The sequence below is a fragment of the Hemicordylus capensis genome, chromosome 1, assembly GCF_027244095.1.
Source record: "Hemicordylus capensis ecotype Gifberg chromosome 1, rHemCap1.1.pri, whole genome shotgun sequence".
Lineage (NCBI taxonomy): Eukaryota > Metazoa > Chordata > Lepidosauria > Squamata > Cordylidae > Hemicordylus > Hemicordylus capensis.
Genome location: NC_069657.1, coordinates 159,702,171 through 159,719,326, shown reverse-complemented (window position 1 = coordinate 159,719,326; position 17,156 = coordinate 159,702,171). Strand labels below are relative to the sequence as shown.

Here is a 17,156-nt window from a genome sequence, read left to right as displayed (position 1 = left end):
AGACCGAAGTTCATGGATCTCTGTCAAAGGTGCAAGGTACTGTCATATCTAGTAAGCCCATAGGCAAAGGGGAGAAGTGCGCCCCTACCCCTGCCCACCAATAAGTAGTTGCCCTGCTACCGACTTGTTGCTGAATTATAGCCTGGACCTGTTTCTGCAGTCCAAAGAGATGAAGTAGTTGTACAGGATAGTAATTAGGGATGTGCACGGAACCAGTTCGATTGGCTGTAAAGCCCCTCGGGGCAGCAGTGTCTCTCCCTGCTGCCCCATTGCTGCATCTCCCGGAAGTGACCGGAAGTAACAGACATGCATGCGCACACCACAACATGCACATGCCCATTACTTCCTATCACTTCCAGGAGACACGGTGACGAGGCGGCAAGGAGGTACAATGCCGCCCCAAGGAGTTTTAACAAAACAGAACGCCGGCGGGGGAAATGTAGTGGGAGGGATAAGTGCATCCTCCCCTACCTTTAAAGATGCACCACCCCTGCTGTCAAACCACCCCCGCCTGGTTCCATGCACATCCTTAATAGTAACGCATAAAATTGATAATCTTTGTTTCATTACATGCATTCTTGAGATTCTGTAAATCGTTCCTTGCTTCCAAGAGCAGAATATTCACCTCATGACACATTTGTGGAAGTGTTTGCAGAGTGGTTGCTGCAGCTGGCCTGGATATAGCTCAGCCTGTGGAATGCTGGAGAGACTGCACCATACTGTAGTCCATGTGGAAATTGTTTTCTTGAATGCATATAGCTTGTGTTCTGCTGTACCATAAATTAATCTCTGGGATGACATTGGTGTAGCAAAAGGATATTTATAATCACCTCAGTTTGCCTTAGTTCCAGGAGAGTTTCATGTAAGGAGCATGAAACCTGATCATTATTAAGGGCCACTTTGGAATGAAAAGGTTCCATAGAGCTGAAAGGCTGGAGGAACTTTAAACTGAATCTTTTATGAACCCAAAATTAAGATAATTAGCATAAAGCATGAATAGGGTTATTGCCAGGTTACTGAGATTCCCCAAGTGCCATTGATTGATGTATCAGCCTGTGCTTTGAATGCTGAGTTCAGATGATCTAATAGAGGTAGAGAAATGGTTTAGATTAAGGCTGCTATTCTATTATGCTTACCTGGGATTAAGTCCCATTGGAAACTGTGGGGCTTACTAAGAGCATAAGAATAGCCCCGCTGAATCAGACCAAGGGTTCATCTAGGCCAGCATCTTCTTACAGTGGGCAACCAGATGCCTCTGAGAAGCCCACGAATGAAAAGTTTTTTTAAAAAACACACTTATATCCCACTTTTCCTCCAAGGAGCCCAGAGTGGTGTGCATGGATATTTATTTATTTATTTATTACATTTATATCCCGCTCTTCCTCCAAGGAGCCCAGAGCGGTGTACTACATACTTAAGTTTCTCCTCACAACAACCCTGTGATGTAGGTTAGGCTGAGAGAGAAGTGACTGGCCCAGAGTCACCCAGCAAGTCTCATGGCTGAATGGGGATTTGAACTCAGGTCTCCCTGGTCCTAGTCCAGCACTCTAACCACTGCACCATGCTGGTTATGTTTGTTCTCACACAACCCTGTGAGTAGGTTAGGCTGAGTGATATGTGACTGGCCCAGAATCACCCAGTGAGTTTCATGATTGAATGGGGATTTGAACTCAGGTCTCCCCGGTCCAAGTCCAACACTCTAACCACTGCACCACATTGGCTCTCTTTTAAGATTATGGCACTACTCTCTTGCTATCTTCTATATTATTAATTCCTGTAGATGGACCGGGGGATGTGTGGCGATGTGGCAAGCCACGCCCGAGGATGGGGACCTAGAACTACGGGGAACGGACTGGGACGGAAGGCGGGGGAAGTGGCGGGGAACGGACTGGGGCAGAAGGGAGTGGGGAAGCAGCGGGGAGAGAAAGCGCAGAGCCTGGCTGGGCAGAAACAAACTAGTGGAGCAGATGCTATGCACCAAGTCTGCTAGTATAGAAATAACTTAGGAATTGATATGTAGCTCATAAAGGAGGCAGAAATCTGAATTTTTGCAGTTGGTGGAGAGATGGGGCTCTCAGCATGGGCTGTTTTGCTTTGGGGGAATCCAGTGCTGCTAAATATTCTAAATATCTTACTTAGGGTGAAACCATATGTTCCAGTGAGAACATCAGCGGTCCTTTTATGCTTGGCTTGTTTACTCCATAGCAGTTGTGGTTCAGGCATTGGGATTAGGACTGTGGGGTAAAGAATGGGATTAGCCTTTGTTCTCATCATAGCCCCTGTCTGGATTACCTCTAAGGGTAACCAGCAGTTGCATGGAAGTCTCCAGATCAGGACCTGTGGTGGTGGGGAAATCCCGTCTGCCCCCATGCCACAGCTCCAATCTTGATCGTCCCTTAGTTGCTATTTAGGAACAAAAGCCAAGTGCCCATGAGCCAACAACGTGCTTTATGTAAAGGGTAGTTTGAATGAAGTGTGGTTTGGCCCAGACTGGCACTGCCTGCCTGGGTACTACCTGCTCCTCCCTACTCAGATGGTGTGTTTGGAAACATACAGATTTCACACACAAAAACTCTGAAGTCCCCAATATCACTTCACAAGAATATTGATTCTGTAAAAGATTGTAGTTGTGTGTTTGGGGTGTTTTTTTTTAAGTGAATGTACATTTGAATTCTGTTGCGGTAAACTACCTTGGTATATATTCTGCCCACTCTGGCCTCAGTAAAACTCTTTTAACTCATCACAAATGAATTTGATTTCAGGATCCCCAAGACCACATGTTAAGTGAAGGCATCTGTGTGGAATTATTTTCTCCCTTCACTGATTTCTCCACCACCCCCACCCCATCTCCAGGACTGTATAGTTCCACCCTAGAACATTCAGGTTGCCACGGGCTTCAAGACCATATGGCTGTGTTCTTCTTCCTTGCTCCTTTGTCTGTTCAGTTATTCCACATGACCGCTTTATGTTTGTGTATGTTCTGAAGAGCTGCTCTCGTTTTTATATCCCTTGGAAAAGGAGGGCCACTCCACTCTGTGGATTAAAGCTGTATGGGCTGGCAGAGCATGCAGTATTACCCTCCAGCCAGAATCCCCTGCCTGCACAAATCCCCTTCAGAGTCCTTGTGCTAGCAACCCCAGGTCTGTTTCTGTACCATCACTCAGCTCTTGGCTGGTTTTAAACTGCAGCTGGATTACCACTTCACCTTGCTTCTGTTTAACATAATAGAGCACCATTGCATCTTACCCTGGATCTTTTATTGGAAACAGCCAAGAGACCATGATATCACAGGCAGCTCACTAAGCCTAAATCTTTCACAAGGCAGGCATTGTTCTGCAAAACAAGAGCAAATTGGGAGACTTGTAAATAATAATAAAAAACTACCCGTACACCTGCCAGCAGAAAAGAATCTAATGTTTGCTTTGGGTTAAATTGCTTTGGAATTGGTACAGACTGGTACTGCATCCTAGTGTGTTCAGCTAGGCTTGGGGGACAAGCTTTTTCATTTGTAGCTGATTACCAACTAATGGGATTTCAAAGATTTCTGGATGTGAATACTTCACATCTCATTTCATTTGATTTTGTGCGTGTGTCTGTGTCTCTGTGTGTAGATGTTTCACTTATCACACTGATGCCTTAGCTTGGAATAAACCTCATTTCCTCTTCTTTTGCCTATAATGGATCTGAGTTTTTATTTCTCTTTCTTCTTCCTTTGGTTGAATGATAAAGGCTTAGATGCTTTGGAAATAAAGTGAAGCATTTGATTGTAAAGAATAACCAAGGAAACATAGTTTACAATCTGTTTACATCTTACTGTCTGTCTGCATTTGTCTATCACCAGGACTCGGGTTAAATGTTAAACCTACCTTGTGAAAATGTTATAGCTACCATGTGAAAGCAGCTAGCTCTGACTGTTCAGATTTTGGAAGGCTCCCATCAACAAAGCAAGCTGGAGGGGATTAAAGTCATATATGTAACAAAGTGTCTTCTGTTGTTTCTCTTTGGTCATCTTTCACTTGGACTAATCTTCCTTGTCAGTCAGGGAGGGGCAAAAACAAGGGAAATTAGCTGCCACGGAGAGGACCATTAACAACCAGACCCAAACTGTGGCTCCTCCTCTTACACATGTATGGCTTCAGTTCCCTCTAGCTTTCCTCACCTATTGTCAGGGAATCATTACTTAGTTCTGAAAAGGCAAAGATGGGCTGCTTCCATATACAGTGGTCCCTCGACTTACAAACTACTCGACATAAGTATTTTTCGAGTTACAAACGGCAGTTTTAGATCCGGTTTTAGATGCGGTTTTTTTTGACTTACAAATTTTTAGATGGGGTTTCCTCGACTTACAAATTTTTAGATGGGGTTTCCTCGACTTACAAATTTTACATTCGGTTTCCTTGACTTGCCTGCCTGTTTACTGCCTGTTTATTCTTGAAAAGAAATGTTCCTGTGCAGTTTGCAAGCCTTACTGGGGGTCTGGGTCTTTTTTCTAGGCTCCGGAACGCATTAATCCGTTCCCAATGCATTCCTATGGGAAACCGCTTTTCGACTTACGAATTTTTCGACTTACAAATGTGCATTCGGAACGGATTAATTTCGTAAGTAGAGGGACCACTGTATAGCTCAGTCTTTGTCATCTCATGATCTGGTTTGGCCAATTTTGGTTTTGTTATTAAAAATGTATAAAGACTTCAATGGAAGGGACTTCCATTGGACTTCAATGTATCATTCAAGGGCATTTTCACAAGAGATCCAAGGTAAGATATTTGAATTTAAGTCAAATGCAAAGCTGCATTTAACAGTATGTGCATTCAGTTTTTAAAAAAAAATCCATAGCAGGTTAACCACAGTAGAAATGATACATTCCAGACTAAAATATGTTTTGACATCACTTGCTCAAATAAGATCCTGTTTGATCCATGACCTTTCCTGTATTTTGAAAGTATTAACCATAGTTATTTTTCTTTAACATCTCATGGAATGGGACACAGCATATAAATATGGACAAAATAAATATGAATGCGTCCACTGTTGAACCCTGCCACAAAAAGAGCTTGTAAAAAACATCACTGTATCTATTCCAGACTGGCAGCATGAGGTTATGATTATAAATGCTGCCATTGTTCAAACACAAAAAAGTAAAAGTCAAGGCTAATAACCTTTAATATTGGTCCACTAGCGCTTTTTGTTTGTCTAACCCCTGCAAGTTGTTTCAGAAAACATTCTCACAGTAGGCACTTTGTGGGAGAATAGATTAATACACCATTACTTGGGAACATAAGGCGATCACAAGGACAAACGTTCTTTGACTGCATTTGCAAAGCAATGTTTTATCATCCCCCGGGCCTTAGAACAGCGTAAATGGGTTTCTAATATGTAATTTGTATGAGTGATGTTTACTTTTTTTGTGCTGTCATCACCATGTTATTTTGGCCATCTTGAACCTTCCTTGCAGGTGAAAGTTTCTTTTAAGATAAATTTGATTCTGGTGCTGATGCCCCACGTAGTTGACTGCTGTCACATGGATGCGCTTTACTTTACTTGAATAACTGGTTTTATAGCTGCTCAGTCTATGAATGAATACTAACCTTCCTCTCTTTCCACATGCAGCGAGTGCCTGGGAGCAAGGGACCCATACTGTGGCTGGGATAGGAAGCAGAAGCGATGCACAACCATTGAGGACAGCTCCAACATGAGCCTGTGGACTCAGAGTATTACAGAGTGCCCTGTAAGTGGAAAACTAAACCCATTAGTAGAGAAAACATATTACAAAACATTCTTAGAACTGGATCCTCTGTCTGTGTGTGTGTATGTGTGTGTGTGTGTATCAATATCTATATATCTCATGTGGTTGAATCCTCACACCACAGCACTATAACATCTTTAACTGAGAATCTTGCATATCAGGTAGATGATGTGATTACTTCCCATACCAGTGCCACCAGTCTCCAAGGGAGTGTGAGGAGAGTATTTGCCTGTCTGTATGTTGCAGCTTCATGTTCTCATACTTTAGCTGTGACATCTATAACTATGTGTGTCGGAGGGATGATGTGTTTCTTTTGCCATGTCTCTTTGAAGATTGGTAGCACTGGTGTGGGAAGTATTGTAACAGAGACCTTGTACTCACTGCTTGTGGAGCTCTGGTCCCTATGTTTTGCAGCTCCTTTCAGTTCATTTTGCAAAATTTGCAAGCAAAGCCTTGGATGCCTTGCCCAGCTTTGCAGGGATTGGCTGTGCCCTGCCCCCAGGAGTGCGTGTATCCCAGGGAAGTCAAAGTAGGAGGAGTCAGTCTGCCTAGAGAGAGCGTTGGAGACTCACCAAACAATGATTTCTATCCCTGGAATAAGCCATAAGAAGTTGGAAGGTTAGGCTGGTTAGTGTCTTTACTATCTTTTGGTTTGATTGTGTGGTGTTGTTTAACCTGTATTTCCCCCTCACTCCTTTTAAATCCAGGCCCTGGATTTAAACTACCCTCGAATAAACCACCCTTTTGTTTGATAATTGCTGGTCTGTATCTAGTTTGCCCAATTCTGAACCACCACCACCCACCCACCCCTGGCCTAGCTGCTCAGTGCACATGGTTATAAGGAAGGAGGTAGCTCTCGGGCCAGCCTCCTACCTGGTTTAAGGGCCATTACAAGTTTCCATGCTATCCACTTGATCTGCATGATTCCCAGTTACAAATGTTGCTGCTATGGTGCGGGGGATGCAGCCTCATGAAGACAGCAATTGGACCACCATGATTTGTGTAAATTTTCCCTGACAATAAAAATCAAGCCTCCATCCAAATAGCTCCTCATGGGCTCCCTCTGTCTAGGAGAATGCAATTAGTGCTAAACAGAGAAAGGGGCTAGAATGAGAGAAGCATGAAATGCATGGAATGGTACAATTTTTGTTTTAAAAAGCCTAGTTATTTGGCGCTCTAGATACGTTCAGACAAACTACTGAGATGGGAAAGTCTCAATAGTGAATTAAGAGAATAATCACTTTAAAGAGGAACCTTTTAAAGTGGTGATTCTCTTAGCAGCGGGAGAGCAATTGGCCCTATTCAACTCCAGCACAGCTTCCCTCCAGTCAGTGGCAGCTAGTGGCTCCTGAGTGGGTGGGTGGGCGGCAGGGCAGCTGATGGGCAGAGCCAAAGATGGTGAGAGGTGGAGCCAATTGTGGATCTCTCTCTCTCTCTCTCCCCGGGCCCTGCCATAAGCCCCCCTCTCACCAAGCCTATCTTTCTCTCCCTCCCTCCCTCTCCAAGCCACTTCTCTCTCCCTCCTTCCCTCCCTCCCCCAAGCTCCTCTCTCTCACCCAAGCCCCCCTCTCTCTCGCTTGCCATCCAACTCTCCCTTTCTCTCTCTCTCTCTTTCTCTCTCACCCCATCCCTGCTCCCAAACAAAAACAAACACAGGCAAATCAAAACAGCCAGTGAAGTCTCCTGAGCAAAGAGCTTTAATGCTCCCCCCCTCCTTTTTTGCTCTTACTGGCTGGAACAGCCTGCTCATCACGGTGCTCCAGCCAGTCTGATTGCCAGGGGGTCCTGTTTCAGGGGCTGTATTTTCAACCTGATTTTGACTTCCTTGAGAGGGCAATGCCAAAAGCCGACCACAGGGATCAGAAGCTATTGCTTGATTAGCACAAAGCCATAGGCATGGGGAGGAGGGGCTGGAAAAAACTCCCTGCTTGAAAGAGTTATCTGGCTGCTGCTGATATTCTGCTGGGTCCTGTGTCTGTCTTTGTTTGGGGGAGGGAGGGAGGGAGGCATAGCCCCGTCTGCCCTTACTGGCCAGCTGCCCTTGCCTCCAGTAGCTGTTGTTGGTTACCTTGTGTCTCTTAAACCGCTTTGAGAATTTTTGCTGAAAAGTGGTATATAAATATTCATAGTGCTGGAAAGTCACAGTTAGGGGGTGGTTTTAGTCCAGGCACGGAGCCAGCCAAATGGCGGCCTGGGTCTGGCCCCACCCAGCGGCCCCTCTAGCGACATCCTGTGCATGTGATATCACATGCACGGGGCGTGGCTCGGGCTCTGGAAGAGCCCTGAGCAAACTGCGCATGCCCAGGCTCCAGGCAGCCACGAGTGAGCTTTCCCCTGTCTTTTTCAGGCAGAGTTTGCTGCCTGAGAAGCCTTTATTTCCCTTTCTCTGCCTCCAGTGAGGAAGAAAAAGGGAAATAGATCTATAATCATGAGAGTCCAAAGCTAGAGCGCGTGGCCTCAAGCTCCGGAGAGCCCGAGCAAGCTTTCCCCCATCATTTCAGGCAGCAAACGCTGCCTGAAAAGGACAGGGGAGAGCTCGCTCGGGGCTCTCCGGAGCGTGGGCGGGGGGAATTTGCTCAGAGCTCTTCCGGATCTTTGTCATTCTCCCATTCCCTTTTCAACTGTCACTCCTGACATTGTGTCCCTAATGTCATTGTAGCCCTCAGAGACATATTTTTGGGTGTCACAGTGGGCTTTAGAGGGAAGGGGAGATCAACAAAAATCATCCCTCCCCTGTAGTATGAGTGCTTTGTCAACCTGGATGTTGGCCACAATTTTCATTGCAATGGCATATTTACTTTAGGGATGTGTATGAAGAGCAGGCTCTTTAAAAGGAGGAATGCAGGACCTGCCTGGAATCGAGGGATCTGCCCCTCCATGGCCCCTCTGCTGCCCCCGCCTACCCCAGCATGTCCCTCTCAGGATCAAACACTCCACACGCGGCTGCAGGGCTCCTCCCAGCAGCCCACACTCCACACGCAGCGACATGGAAATGGTATGTGAACATGCACGGACGCCATCTTGAGTGGTCAGCAACACCATGCTGACTATTCAAGATGGCGTCCGCACATGCTCAGATGTAATTTTTGTGCTGACGCCACCCACAGGCTGCTTGGAGGGGACTTGAAGCAGTGCACAGGGCGTTTAATCCCAAGAGTGCCACACTCCGGCAGCAGAGGGGCCAGGGAGGGGCAGGTAAGATCTGCCTTCCTCCTTTTAAAGTCTGCTCACCCCTGCCGAAACGATTCGACGGGGGCAGCTCAAAGCATTTCGGTGCCTCGAAGGAGAGGTGCCGAAACGGTTTGTGCACATCCCTAATTTACATTTCATTGGCTGAACAGGATTCTGTTCAGGCTGATTTGCTACACTTTCATCTGCCACTTTTCTCAAATCTACCGTGTTTGGCAACAGGCTGGCTACAAGCTACAGATGCAACTCTGCTGCTTGAACCAGACCTCCAAGGGAGAAGGAAATAGAACTAATCTTACCCAAATACAGTGTGATGTGTATGTATGTGTATGTGTGTGCTGGGGTCCCCCCCCCTTTTTAATAGCATTACCTTCTGCCAACTGGGCGTGCTGAGGCTTCTAACTGCAAGAGATAGCTGAGGTTGCAGACGGTGATATCTGCATCATGCCAGCTAGGTTTTGAAGCTGCACAGCCGGGATATTTGCTCTTCTTATCATCATTGGTACCCAAACTCATGTTTTTTCGAAGGGCGCATGAGTCATTCCTTCAATCTGTCCTTGGCAAGCTTACGTTTTCATTTTTTCAAAAGAGGTTTTAAAGGATTGCCTGTTTATAACCTTCCTGTGTGTTGTTGGGATATAGTGCTTCTTGACTGCACATGCTGTTATCTCATTCAGCTTAATGCCTCTGTCTGTTGATAGATGTGTGAGGTGTTAATCCCCTGCTTGAAACATGTCTGCCTGGGCCATGCCGGGGAGCCCCTCTTCCCCCAATCAGTATCTCATGGTCTTTGAAAACTGCTGAAAATAGCTGTCCGTGTCCATTTGGGCTTTAAACATGACCCAAGGGATGAAAAGGTTTACGTTTGTGTTGTATTTTAATATGCAGGCAGTAACAGTTTACTTTTAATTGTGGGAGAATAATCCTAGCAATGCAGGCTCTGAATATCAATCGGACGTTCCCTGACTCAGGAAATTATGCTGCCGTATCAGCCTGTGAATGACCCTGGCCAATTCAACCCAAGAACAGTTGTTATGGAGCAACTCACTAATAAAGTTGTTGTTGTTATTAGTTACCGATGTGACATGGGAACCTTTTCCTTATGGCCCAGTTCCATATCTCTCTATTAATGTTTGGGATGCCACTGCCATGTGACTCTGGAGGCAGACTGGCTGATGTGAGAAGGCAGCCATGTTGTTGCACTTAGCATATTACCAAAGTGCATCGGACTGGATCAATTGGAAGCAGTCCTTAGGCTGCAAAAGCAACATATGCCTTGGCTGTATTATTATGTGGGGAGAACCTTGAATGCAGGGTTCTGCATTCTCCATGAATACATTTGTTGATTTAGCACAAACAACTGATTTAGCACAAAACAAATCACAAGCACTAGCTCGCCCGCCCCCCTTATCTCTTACATGACATACAATTAACAGGAAAGTTGTTGGCATACTTATAGGGTGGGTGGGGGTATACAGAGAGCAGGTTAGTGAAGGCCCTACAGCAGTCTGAATTGGAGGAGGAAAGAGGAATGCAGCAATACAGTCTGGAATGTTCGTTCTAGTTAGAGTTACCTTCAAGTAGCTCCCCTTGCTTCCTCTCTACATTGCATAACCTGTTAAGCAACCGTAAAGGCACCTTTAGCAGCCATTAACACATCAACTGGCAGTCTTCATGGATTACTTCAAAGTGCATTAAGACTTAATTGAATAGCACTGACGTGCACCATATGTGGCTATCTCTTAAACCATCAGCAGGTAGTGAATTACTTAACTCTGCTCTAGGGAAGGGTATGGTCAAAGGAAAGCGAACCCTGGATGGTAGAGTAGTTTGATTGCCCAAGTTTGCTGGATGGTTGCTTTTCTGTACTGGGAGGCAAGGCATTGGATACAGAATACTGCATACATGGCAGCCCCAATTTTCATGTGAAGGGACAAGAAGAGTCCTTGGCTGTAACCCAGTCTTGCATTGCAAACAGCCTGGAATCAATTGCTTCCTTAGACTAACCATAGGTGGGCTTGCAACGCTGAAATTCCTGGTGATTTGTGTCATTGCTACTTATATATAGTTCCCAAGTGATCTCCATCCAGGCAGCTTACAGAGTCTGAACTTCTTGGCTTCAGCAACAGAACTGTGCACAGTGCCTTTAGACTATATTCCAGGAACTTACCTAGGTTCTCCTTGTAAGGAGGGAAGTTTAATGTGCACCATGGTCAAGGAACTCAGGGCTTGCATTTATTTATTTATTTATTTATTTATTTATGACACATATTTGTATACTGCCCACTACCAAAGTCTCTAGGCAGTTTACAACAATAAAACAAACCAAGAAATTGTAACAGAACCTATAAAAGATCAAATTAAAATACCTATAAAAGATCAAATTAAAATAACAACACTGAAGAGATGTGTCTTTAGTTGTTTCCTAAAAGCCAGCAGGGATGGAGCAGCTCTAATCTCAGCAGGAAATGCATTCCACAGCTCTGGGGCAACTACAGATAAGGCTCTCCTTTGAGTTGTCATCAGAGAAGCTGGCGGCACCCTCCGACAAACCTCCCCTGAAGATCACAATAGGCTCCCCTGAAGATCGTAATAGTGTTGTTCTTCTACAAAACTGTGACATTTGAACTCTTGATTGCTGTATCAAGATGGGTTGCAAGCCCACTAGTGATATAACTAATTCACTAGAGGTAAGCCACAACCTAACCAGGAGATCACTCAGTCTTCTCTTTTTAAAGGTTAAACATGCCCAGATTCTTCAAAATGAACAGGTTATATCCTTCAATTGCTACATTCCAAAGTCATCCCACCAAGTCTCAGTTGTGCCTATCAAGTTGTATCCCCATCCTGTACTAGGAGTATAGGCTAATCCTGTTTATTTCCCTTACTCTGAGGATTAGTATACAGATATTATATTTTAATATCTCTCCTGCTATTTTATTATGGCATTTGTGTGGCAACCCCACAACTTGCCCGATTTCTCCTCTAATAACCAAGTCTCTAGCCACCTAATGGCGCAGTGGGAAATGACTTGACTAGAAAGGCAGAGGTTGCCAGTTTGAATCCCCGCTGGTACCTATATCAGGCAGTAGTGATATAGGAAGATGCTGAAAGGCATCATCTCATACTGCGCGGGAGGAGGCAATGGTAAACCCCTTTTGTATTCTACCAAAGACAACCACAGGGCCATAGGCAAAACTAGGGTGGGGCAGTCAGGGCATGTGCCCACTTGGGGAGGGGGCATCAGTGCCATGCTGCCCCACAACCCCTCCCCAATTCACGAATTTTTATTTATTTATTTATTTATTTATTTATTTATTATTTTACCTGTAGCCCCTTCGGGGCTTCCTAAAGGCCGCTGGGGGGGGGGGTGTCTGCAAAGTTTCCCCCTCCCCCCGCTGGCCTCTTAGAACACTGCCGCAGCCCATCCCGGGCTGATTTTCAGGCCTGTTCTGGCCTACAAAGATCAGTGTGGTGGCCATTTTGGAGGTCATTGCACATGCTCAAAAGGCCTCTGCGAGGCCTGGCAAGGCATAGGACCTCGCGGGGACCATTTGAGCATGTGCAGTGGCCATTTTTTTAAATTTAAAAAAAAAGGCTGCTGGAAACAAAAATGGCCACCACACATGCTCAAATGGCCTTTGCGAGACCCAAGTCTAGATTTTTTTCCTGATCTAGGGAGTCAGAAGAATGCAAAGTTGTTGGCAAGGGACACAAGCATTTAAAAAACAGATACAAATGACACAAAAGTAAGTGGACAAAACATCCCTTAAAAAGGCAATGTTGGTTTAATACTTTGTAAGCTGAAGGGTGCGGGAAAAAGGCAAGGAATAAAATGGAAATATTCACCCGCATGCTCTTTTTAGAGCTCTATCTTGATCTGCATATTTGTCAAGCAATCGTTTGTGGGATTTCAAACTTGGAAAGTGCCTGCCTTTAACTTTTGTGGTGCTTTAAAAAAAACCCTTCCATACATTTAATCCCCGTAGACGTTCCTCTGTGGTGATGCATCCCGGCAACCCAGTGGATTGGCTGGGCAGCAGAGGCGCCGGAATTGGCTGGGCTGCGGGAGCCGTTGGGATTGGCTGAGCGAGCAGCAGGAGGCCGTTGAGTTGAGCTGCAGCTGTGGGGGGAAATGGCGGTGGCAGCGGCAGCGGCAGCCCTAGCCCAGCCATCGCAGCCACGGCCTGGGCTGGGAGGAGGCAGGAGGTGGGAGGCAGCGGGACAGACTGCCCCTGGAGGCGCCTGCAGGGGTGAGTGGGGAACAGGCAGTGGGGCGCAGCCCCCTCACCTGTTGCAGCCTGGGGTGGGAAGGAATCGGGCGGTAGAGCTTCCCTGTTTGCCATCAGAGAGGAGGAGTGGCGGCGGGGCCCTTTTTGGCCATCTGCAGCCCAGTGAGGCTCTATGTGGGGGGAGGGGGAGCAACGGAAGGGAGGGAGGACAAGAGAGCGCGAGCTTGGAGGGATGGGGGAAGAGAGGAGAGACTGGGGCAGGAGGGAGAAGGAATGGAAAACAGCCGGCCCCCAAGCGCACAGATGCTCTGTGCGGGTCAGCTAGTTTGTAATAATTCACACCCAGAAATGTTGCATTTGCAATATATTGCCATCCCTGTGTTGTGCAGTCTTACCATACTGAGAAATGGCTTGTCTTTTGAAATAGGTGGTTAACCTGCTTCAAATTATTCCCATCAATTTATCTGAGTTGTACTCTGGTTTTTATTGCCTGTGCATCCCAAGTAGATTTGCTCAAGTTTCCTTGCCTTCTAAAAAGGTTATATTCTAGAATGTCTTTTTAAAAAAATCAATGCAACTCCCTTTTTATTTTGAACACAATTGTTTTTAAAAGACACATTGAACAGTCATGCTGTGATTCTGATTGACTAGTGCATTTGATAAACTAGACATAAAGTTTACTGTCTAGTCTGCCTTTTGCCTGCCTCTGTATTGAACAAGGGAGGTGTAACTTATCCAAGGCACCATATTTGTGTGTCTACTTGGTTCATTTATGGCAGAACTCACTTTTGAAAAGGTTGTAATGCTATGAAGGTGGCTGGTGTCCTCCATCCAATGCACACTATCACAGGCCATATGCTCTTACTACCTTAGTATCTGTCACAGCGACAGATGGGAAATGGAATATGTGTGCAATAGAATTGGGTTTTTTGTTTTGTTTTTACCTTTAGACCCAGGATCTTGAGGGGATGGGGCAGGGGCAACCTTTTACCAAACCGATCAGGCTGCTGGATCCAAGCCTATTGTAAGCTGCTGGATAATTTCAGAGTGTTTGGGGCCCCTAGGATTTCCGATTGCAACCATCTCCCTTTAAGGCAAAAGCTGTTTGGACAGGAAAAAACCCACCCCTGAATTTCTTGGAGGCAGCAACCTGTAGTGAGGTGTGCTGAGGTGGCAGAGCATTTGCTAAAGAGAGCTTTCACTGCTTAGCTTTATGGAGGCATGCCCAGCACATGGATGTGCTGCGTTTCCTTGGGAAGGCGACTGTTGCCACATGTGTGGTTGTATGTGTGTATGCATGTGTGTGTTGCTTACAACCTGTTTCTCCTGAAAGTGTCTGAACTTGTATTTTTCAGCTGATATTATGGTAAAGTTATCTGAAAGATGGGTGTCAGATGTTTGGACAGGGATGCAATTTTAGAGCTTGCCCTAGGCGCTGTTTTCCCTAGATACGCCTCTGCACAGAGCTCTGTGGTTGCCATCGACTCAACGGCACACTTTACCTTGACCTACCAAAGTCTCTATCTTTGTACTTACCTTTGAACTTTTGTCTCCATCTCCCACTGGATTTAATTTAAAGCCTTTTTTGATCAGGTTCATATGTTTTAATGTTACTAATACCAAGCACGGGCCAATGTTCTGGTATAATCTTGTTTACCTGTTTTTTGCCCTGCTATATTTTCATACTATTATTGAAAAAACTATTAACATTGTGGAAATTACATCTTCCTTCCACCTCCATTTTTGTATCTAAATTGAACTTGAAATGCTGCAGATATTAAGATCAGCTGCTAACTGCATATATGCAGTACCTGTACCACCTTACCACTGACACAGTTAAAAGTCAGCAGAGGCTCTCCCACCCACCCCGGTCTCCAATATTAAAATACTGTCCTAAAATGGCACTGTCAAGGCAGTTAACAATCATCATAAAAACAATAATCAATGAAATAACATAACCACAAAAACAAAAATAATCAGAAGCAGCAATAATAAACATTAAACATAACAGATATCTAGTTATCCAAGAGAATACGACAAATATTTATATACTGCTTTTTAACAAAAGTTCCCAATGTGGCCTACAAATTAATTAATTAAATAAATAAAATGGCACCCTGTCCCCAAAGGGCTCACAGTTTTAAAAGGAAAGCGCATCTAAACTATGTTGATTTTTCCTGGTTTCCTAAGGGTGCATAGAGAAGGACCCAGCTGGATCTTCTACAGCAGAGTGTTCTACAGCTAGGGACTACCACAGAGAAGTCCCTGTTGCAAATGCCCACCAGTTGCACCTCAGATGGCAATGGAACATGGAGCAGAGTCTCCTGTGAGGACTAAAATATCCAAGCAGGTTCATACGGGCAGTAGTATTCAGATACCTAGGTTCAAAATTATGTATACCAAACCAACATGGTTTTGTGACATGACTCTGAGATTGCTTTCATTCAAAGATAGATAAACTGCGTTGATTGTTCCATCTTCCTGTTACAAAGAAAGTTGCTCATTCCTTTACATATTCTGTGTAGTAGTAGTAGTTTATTTTGGTCACTGACCAGAAATATACAGATACATAGAATTCATAAAGATATTAAAAAAAACAAAAAACAATCCTCAACTCAGATTATAATAACTATCTTCAGTAGATAGTAGTATTAGACTATTCAGCTACATAACATGGTCTTATGAATTCTACTAGCAATTAGGTAGAACTTGGAGACTACATAATAAATCTTGTCATCATGGTCTGATAAAAAGTGACATATATAAAAATCATCAGACCAGCCCGGAAGATTTGATAAATATGGGGTAATATACACACTGCGAATGTCCCTGTAAAAGTTACAATATAATAATACATGTGCTGTTGTTTCAATAACTCCTGAATTGCAGGGGGAGGATATCTCCACAAATGGGACTTTGTTAAATCTACCTTTGGGCACGGCCAGGAGTATAGCTATAATTGAGCGGGTGGGTTCAAAGAACCTGGGCCCCTGAGCTCCAGAGGGCCCCCCAGCTCCCCCCCCCCTTATTTTCTTCATTATCTCCCTCACTCTCTGAGGCCACCGGAGAGAGGGGCAAACACAGGCCCCCTCTCCCCTAGCTACGCCCCTGGGCACAGCAGTGTGTAGGACATTGAACCATGCCTGGGTAAACACTCGGTGATACTTGGTACTCTGGAATCCGTGGCCCTGTTCAGATATTTCTCACTTTCCTCCTCCCCCCACCCCCAAATTGTATCTGGAGATTGGGACTGAGTCTCAGACGTGTGTGCTGACGTGTGTGTAAGCCCTCTCAAGTCAAAAGACAAAAAAATGTCTGAACAGACCACATCCTGCCTCAAATGTGAAAAATGAGGAAAGTGATTCCTCCCCCCCAGCCCCCCACCGAGGAGTACATTGCCTTTACTCATTCTTCATTTTACCCATTACTTTGTGAGGAGAAATAGGGATAAAGCAAAGCAACATTTCTGCCTCTGTATAGAAAAATGTGTGTATTAATGCAGCCTCATAAATTCTTTTTATAGAGCCCTTCTGCTGCTACTGCCAATTAGACACTAAAGGAAAGAAGTTTAAGAGGAGATTCTTGGGATTATAAGAGTTGTACAGAAAGCTGGTGGATGTGATGGTTGAATATAGGAGTATATCAAGGGTGTTGTAGCCATGTGGGAAGGTTAAGGCTTTGGACAAGAAGGGTTGAACTTTTAGAGCAAGGAACCTGTCAGCATTTTCAAATAACTTCTATGGTTAGGTGCTCACAACTCTGAGAGTCTCATTGTTTCATTGAATAGCTTAATCATTACTAAAGAGGGTTTCTTCTCCCCGCCCTCTTTTTTAAACGAATAATAACTTTTTAAAATATGCATGAGCCAGAATTCTCATCCTAGGTCAGTTTATTATCCTTTCTCTCTGATCCAGTTTGGAAGTCAGGAAGTTATGCTATGAAAGGCATGCAGGATTTGGCCCTTATTTGGCTTATGACACACATCCGGC

At 44.9% G+C, this 17,156-nt stretch overlaps 1 protein-coding gene and 1 long non-coding RNA gene across 12 annotated transcripts in view; one reads left to right on the top strand and one right to left on the bottom strand.

Annotated features, from left to right (window-relative positions):
* The window catches only part of SEMA5B (semaphorin 5B), a 576,167-nt gene that overhangs the window by 495,477 nt on the left and 63,534 nt on the right, over nt 1-17,156 (top strand). For all 11 annotated transcript variants that reach the window (XM_053256885.1, XM_053256927.1, XM_053256858.1 and 8 more), the window contains one exon: nt 5,611-5,728. In XM_053256885.1, the coding sequence (XP_053112860.1) occupies nt 5,611-5,728 (118 nt within the window). The remainder of the gene's footprint in view (nt 1-5,610; nt 5,729-17,156) is intronic.
* LOC128327745 (uncharacterized) lies at nt 962-5,706 on the bottom strand. The gene is made up of 4 exons (XR_008308759.1): nt 5,589-5,706; nt 3,889-3,949; nt 3,247-3,333; nt 962-1,082 (listed from the first exon to the last, which is right to left on the bottom strand). It is a non-coding gene; the product is annotated as an uncharacterized LOC128327745 (long non-coding RNA).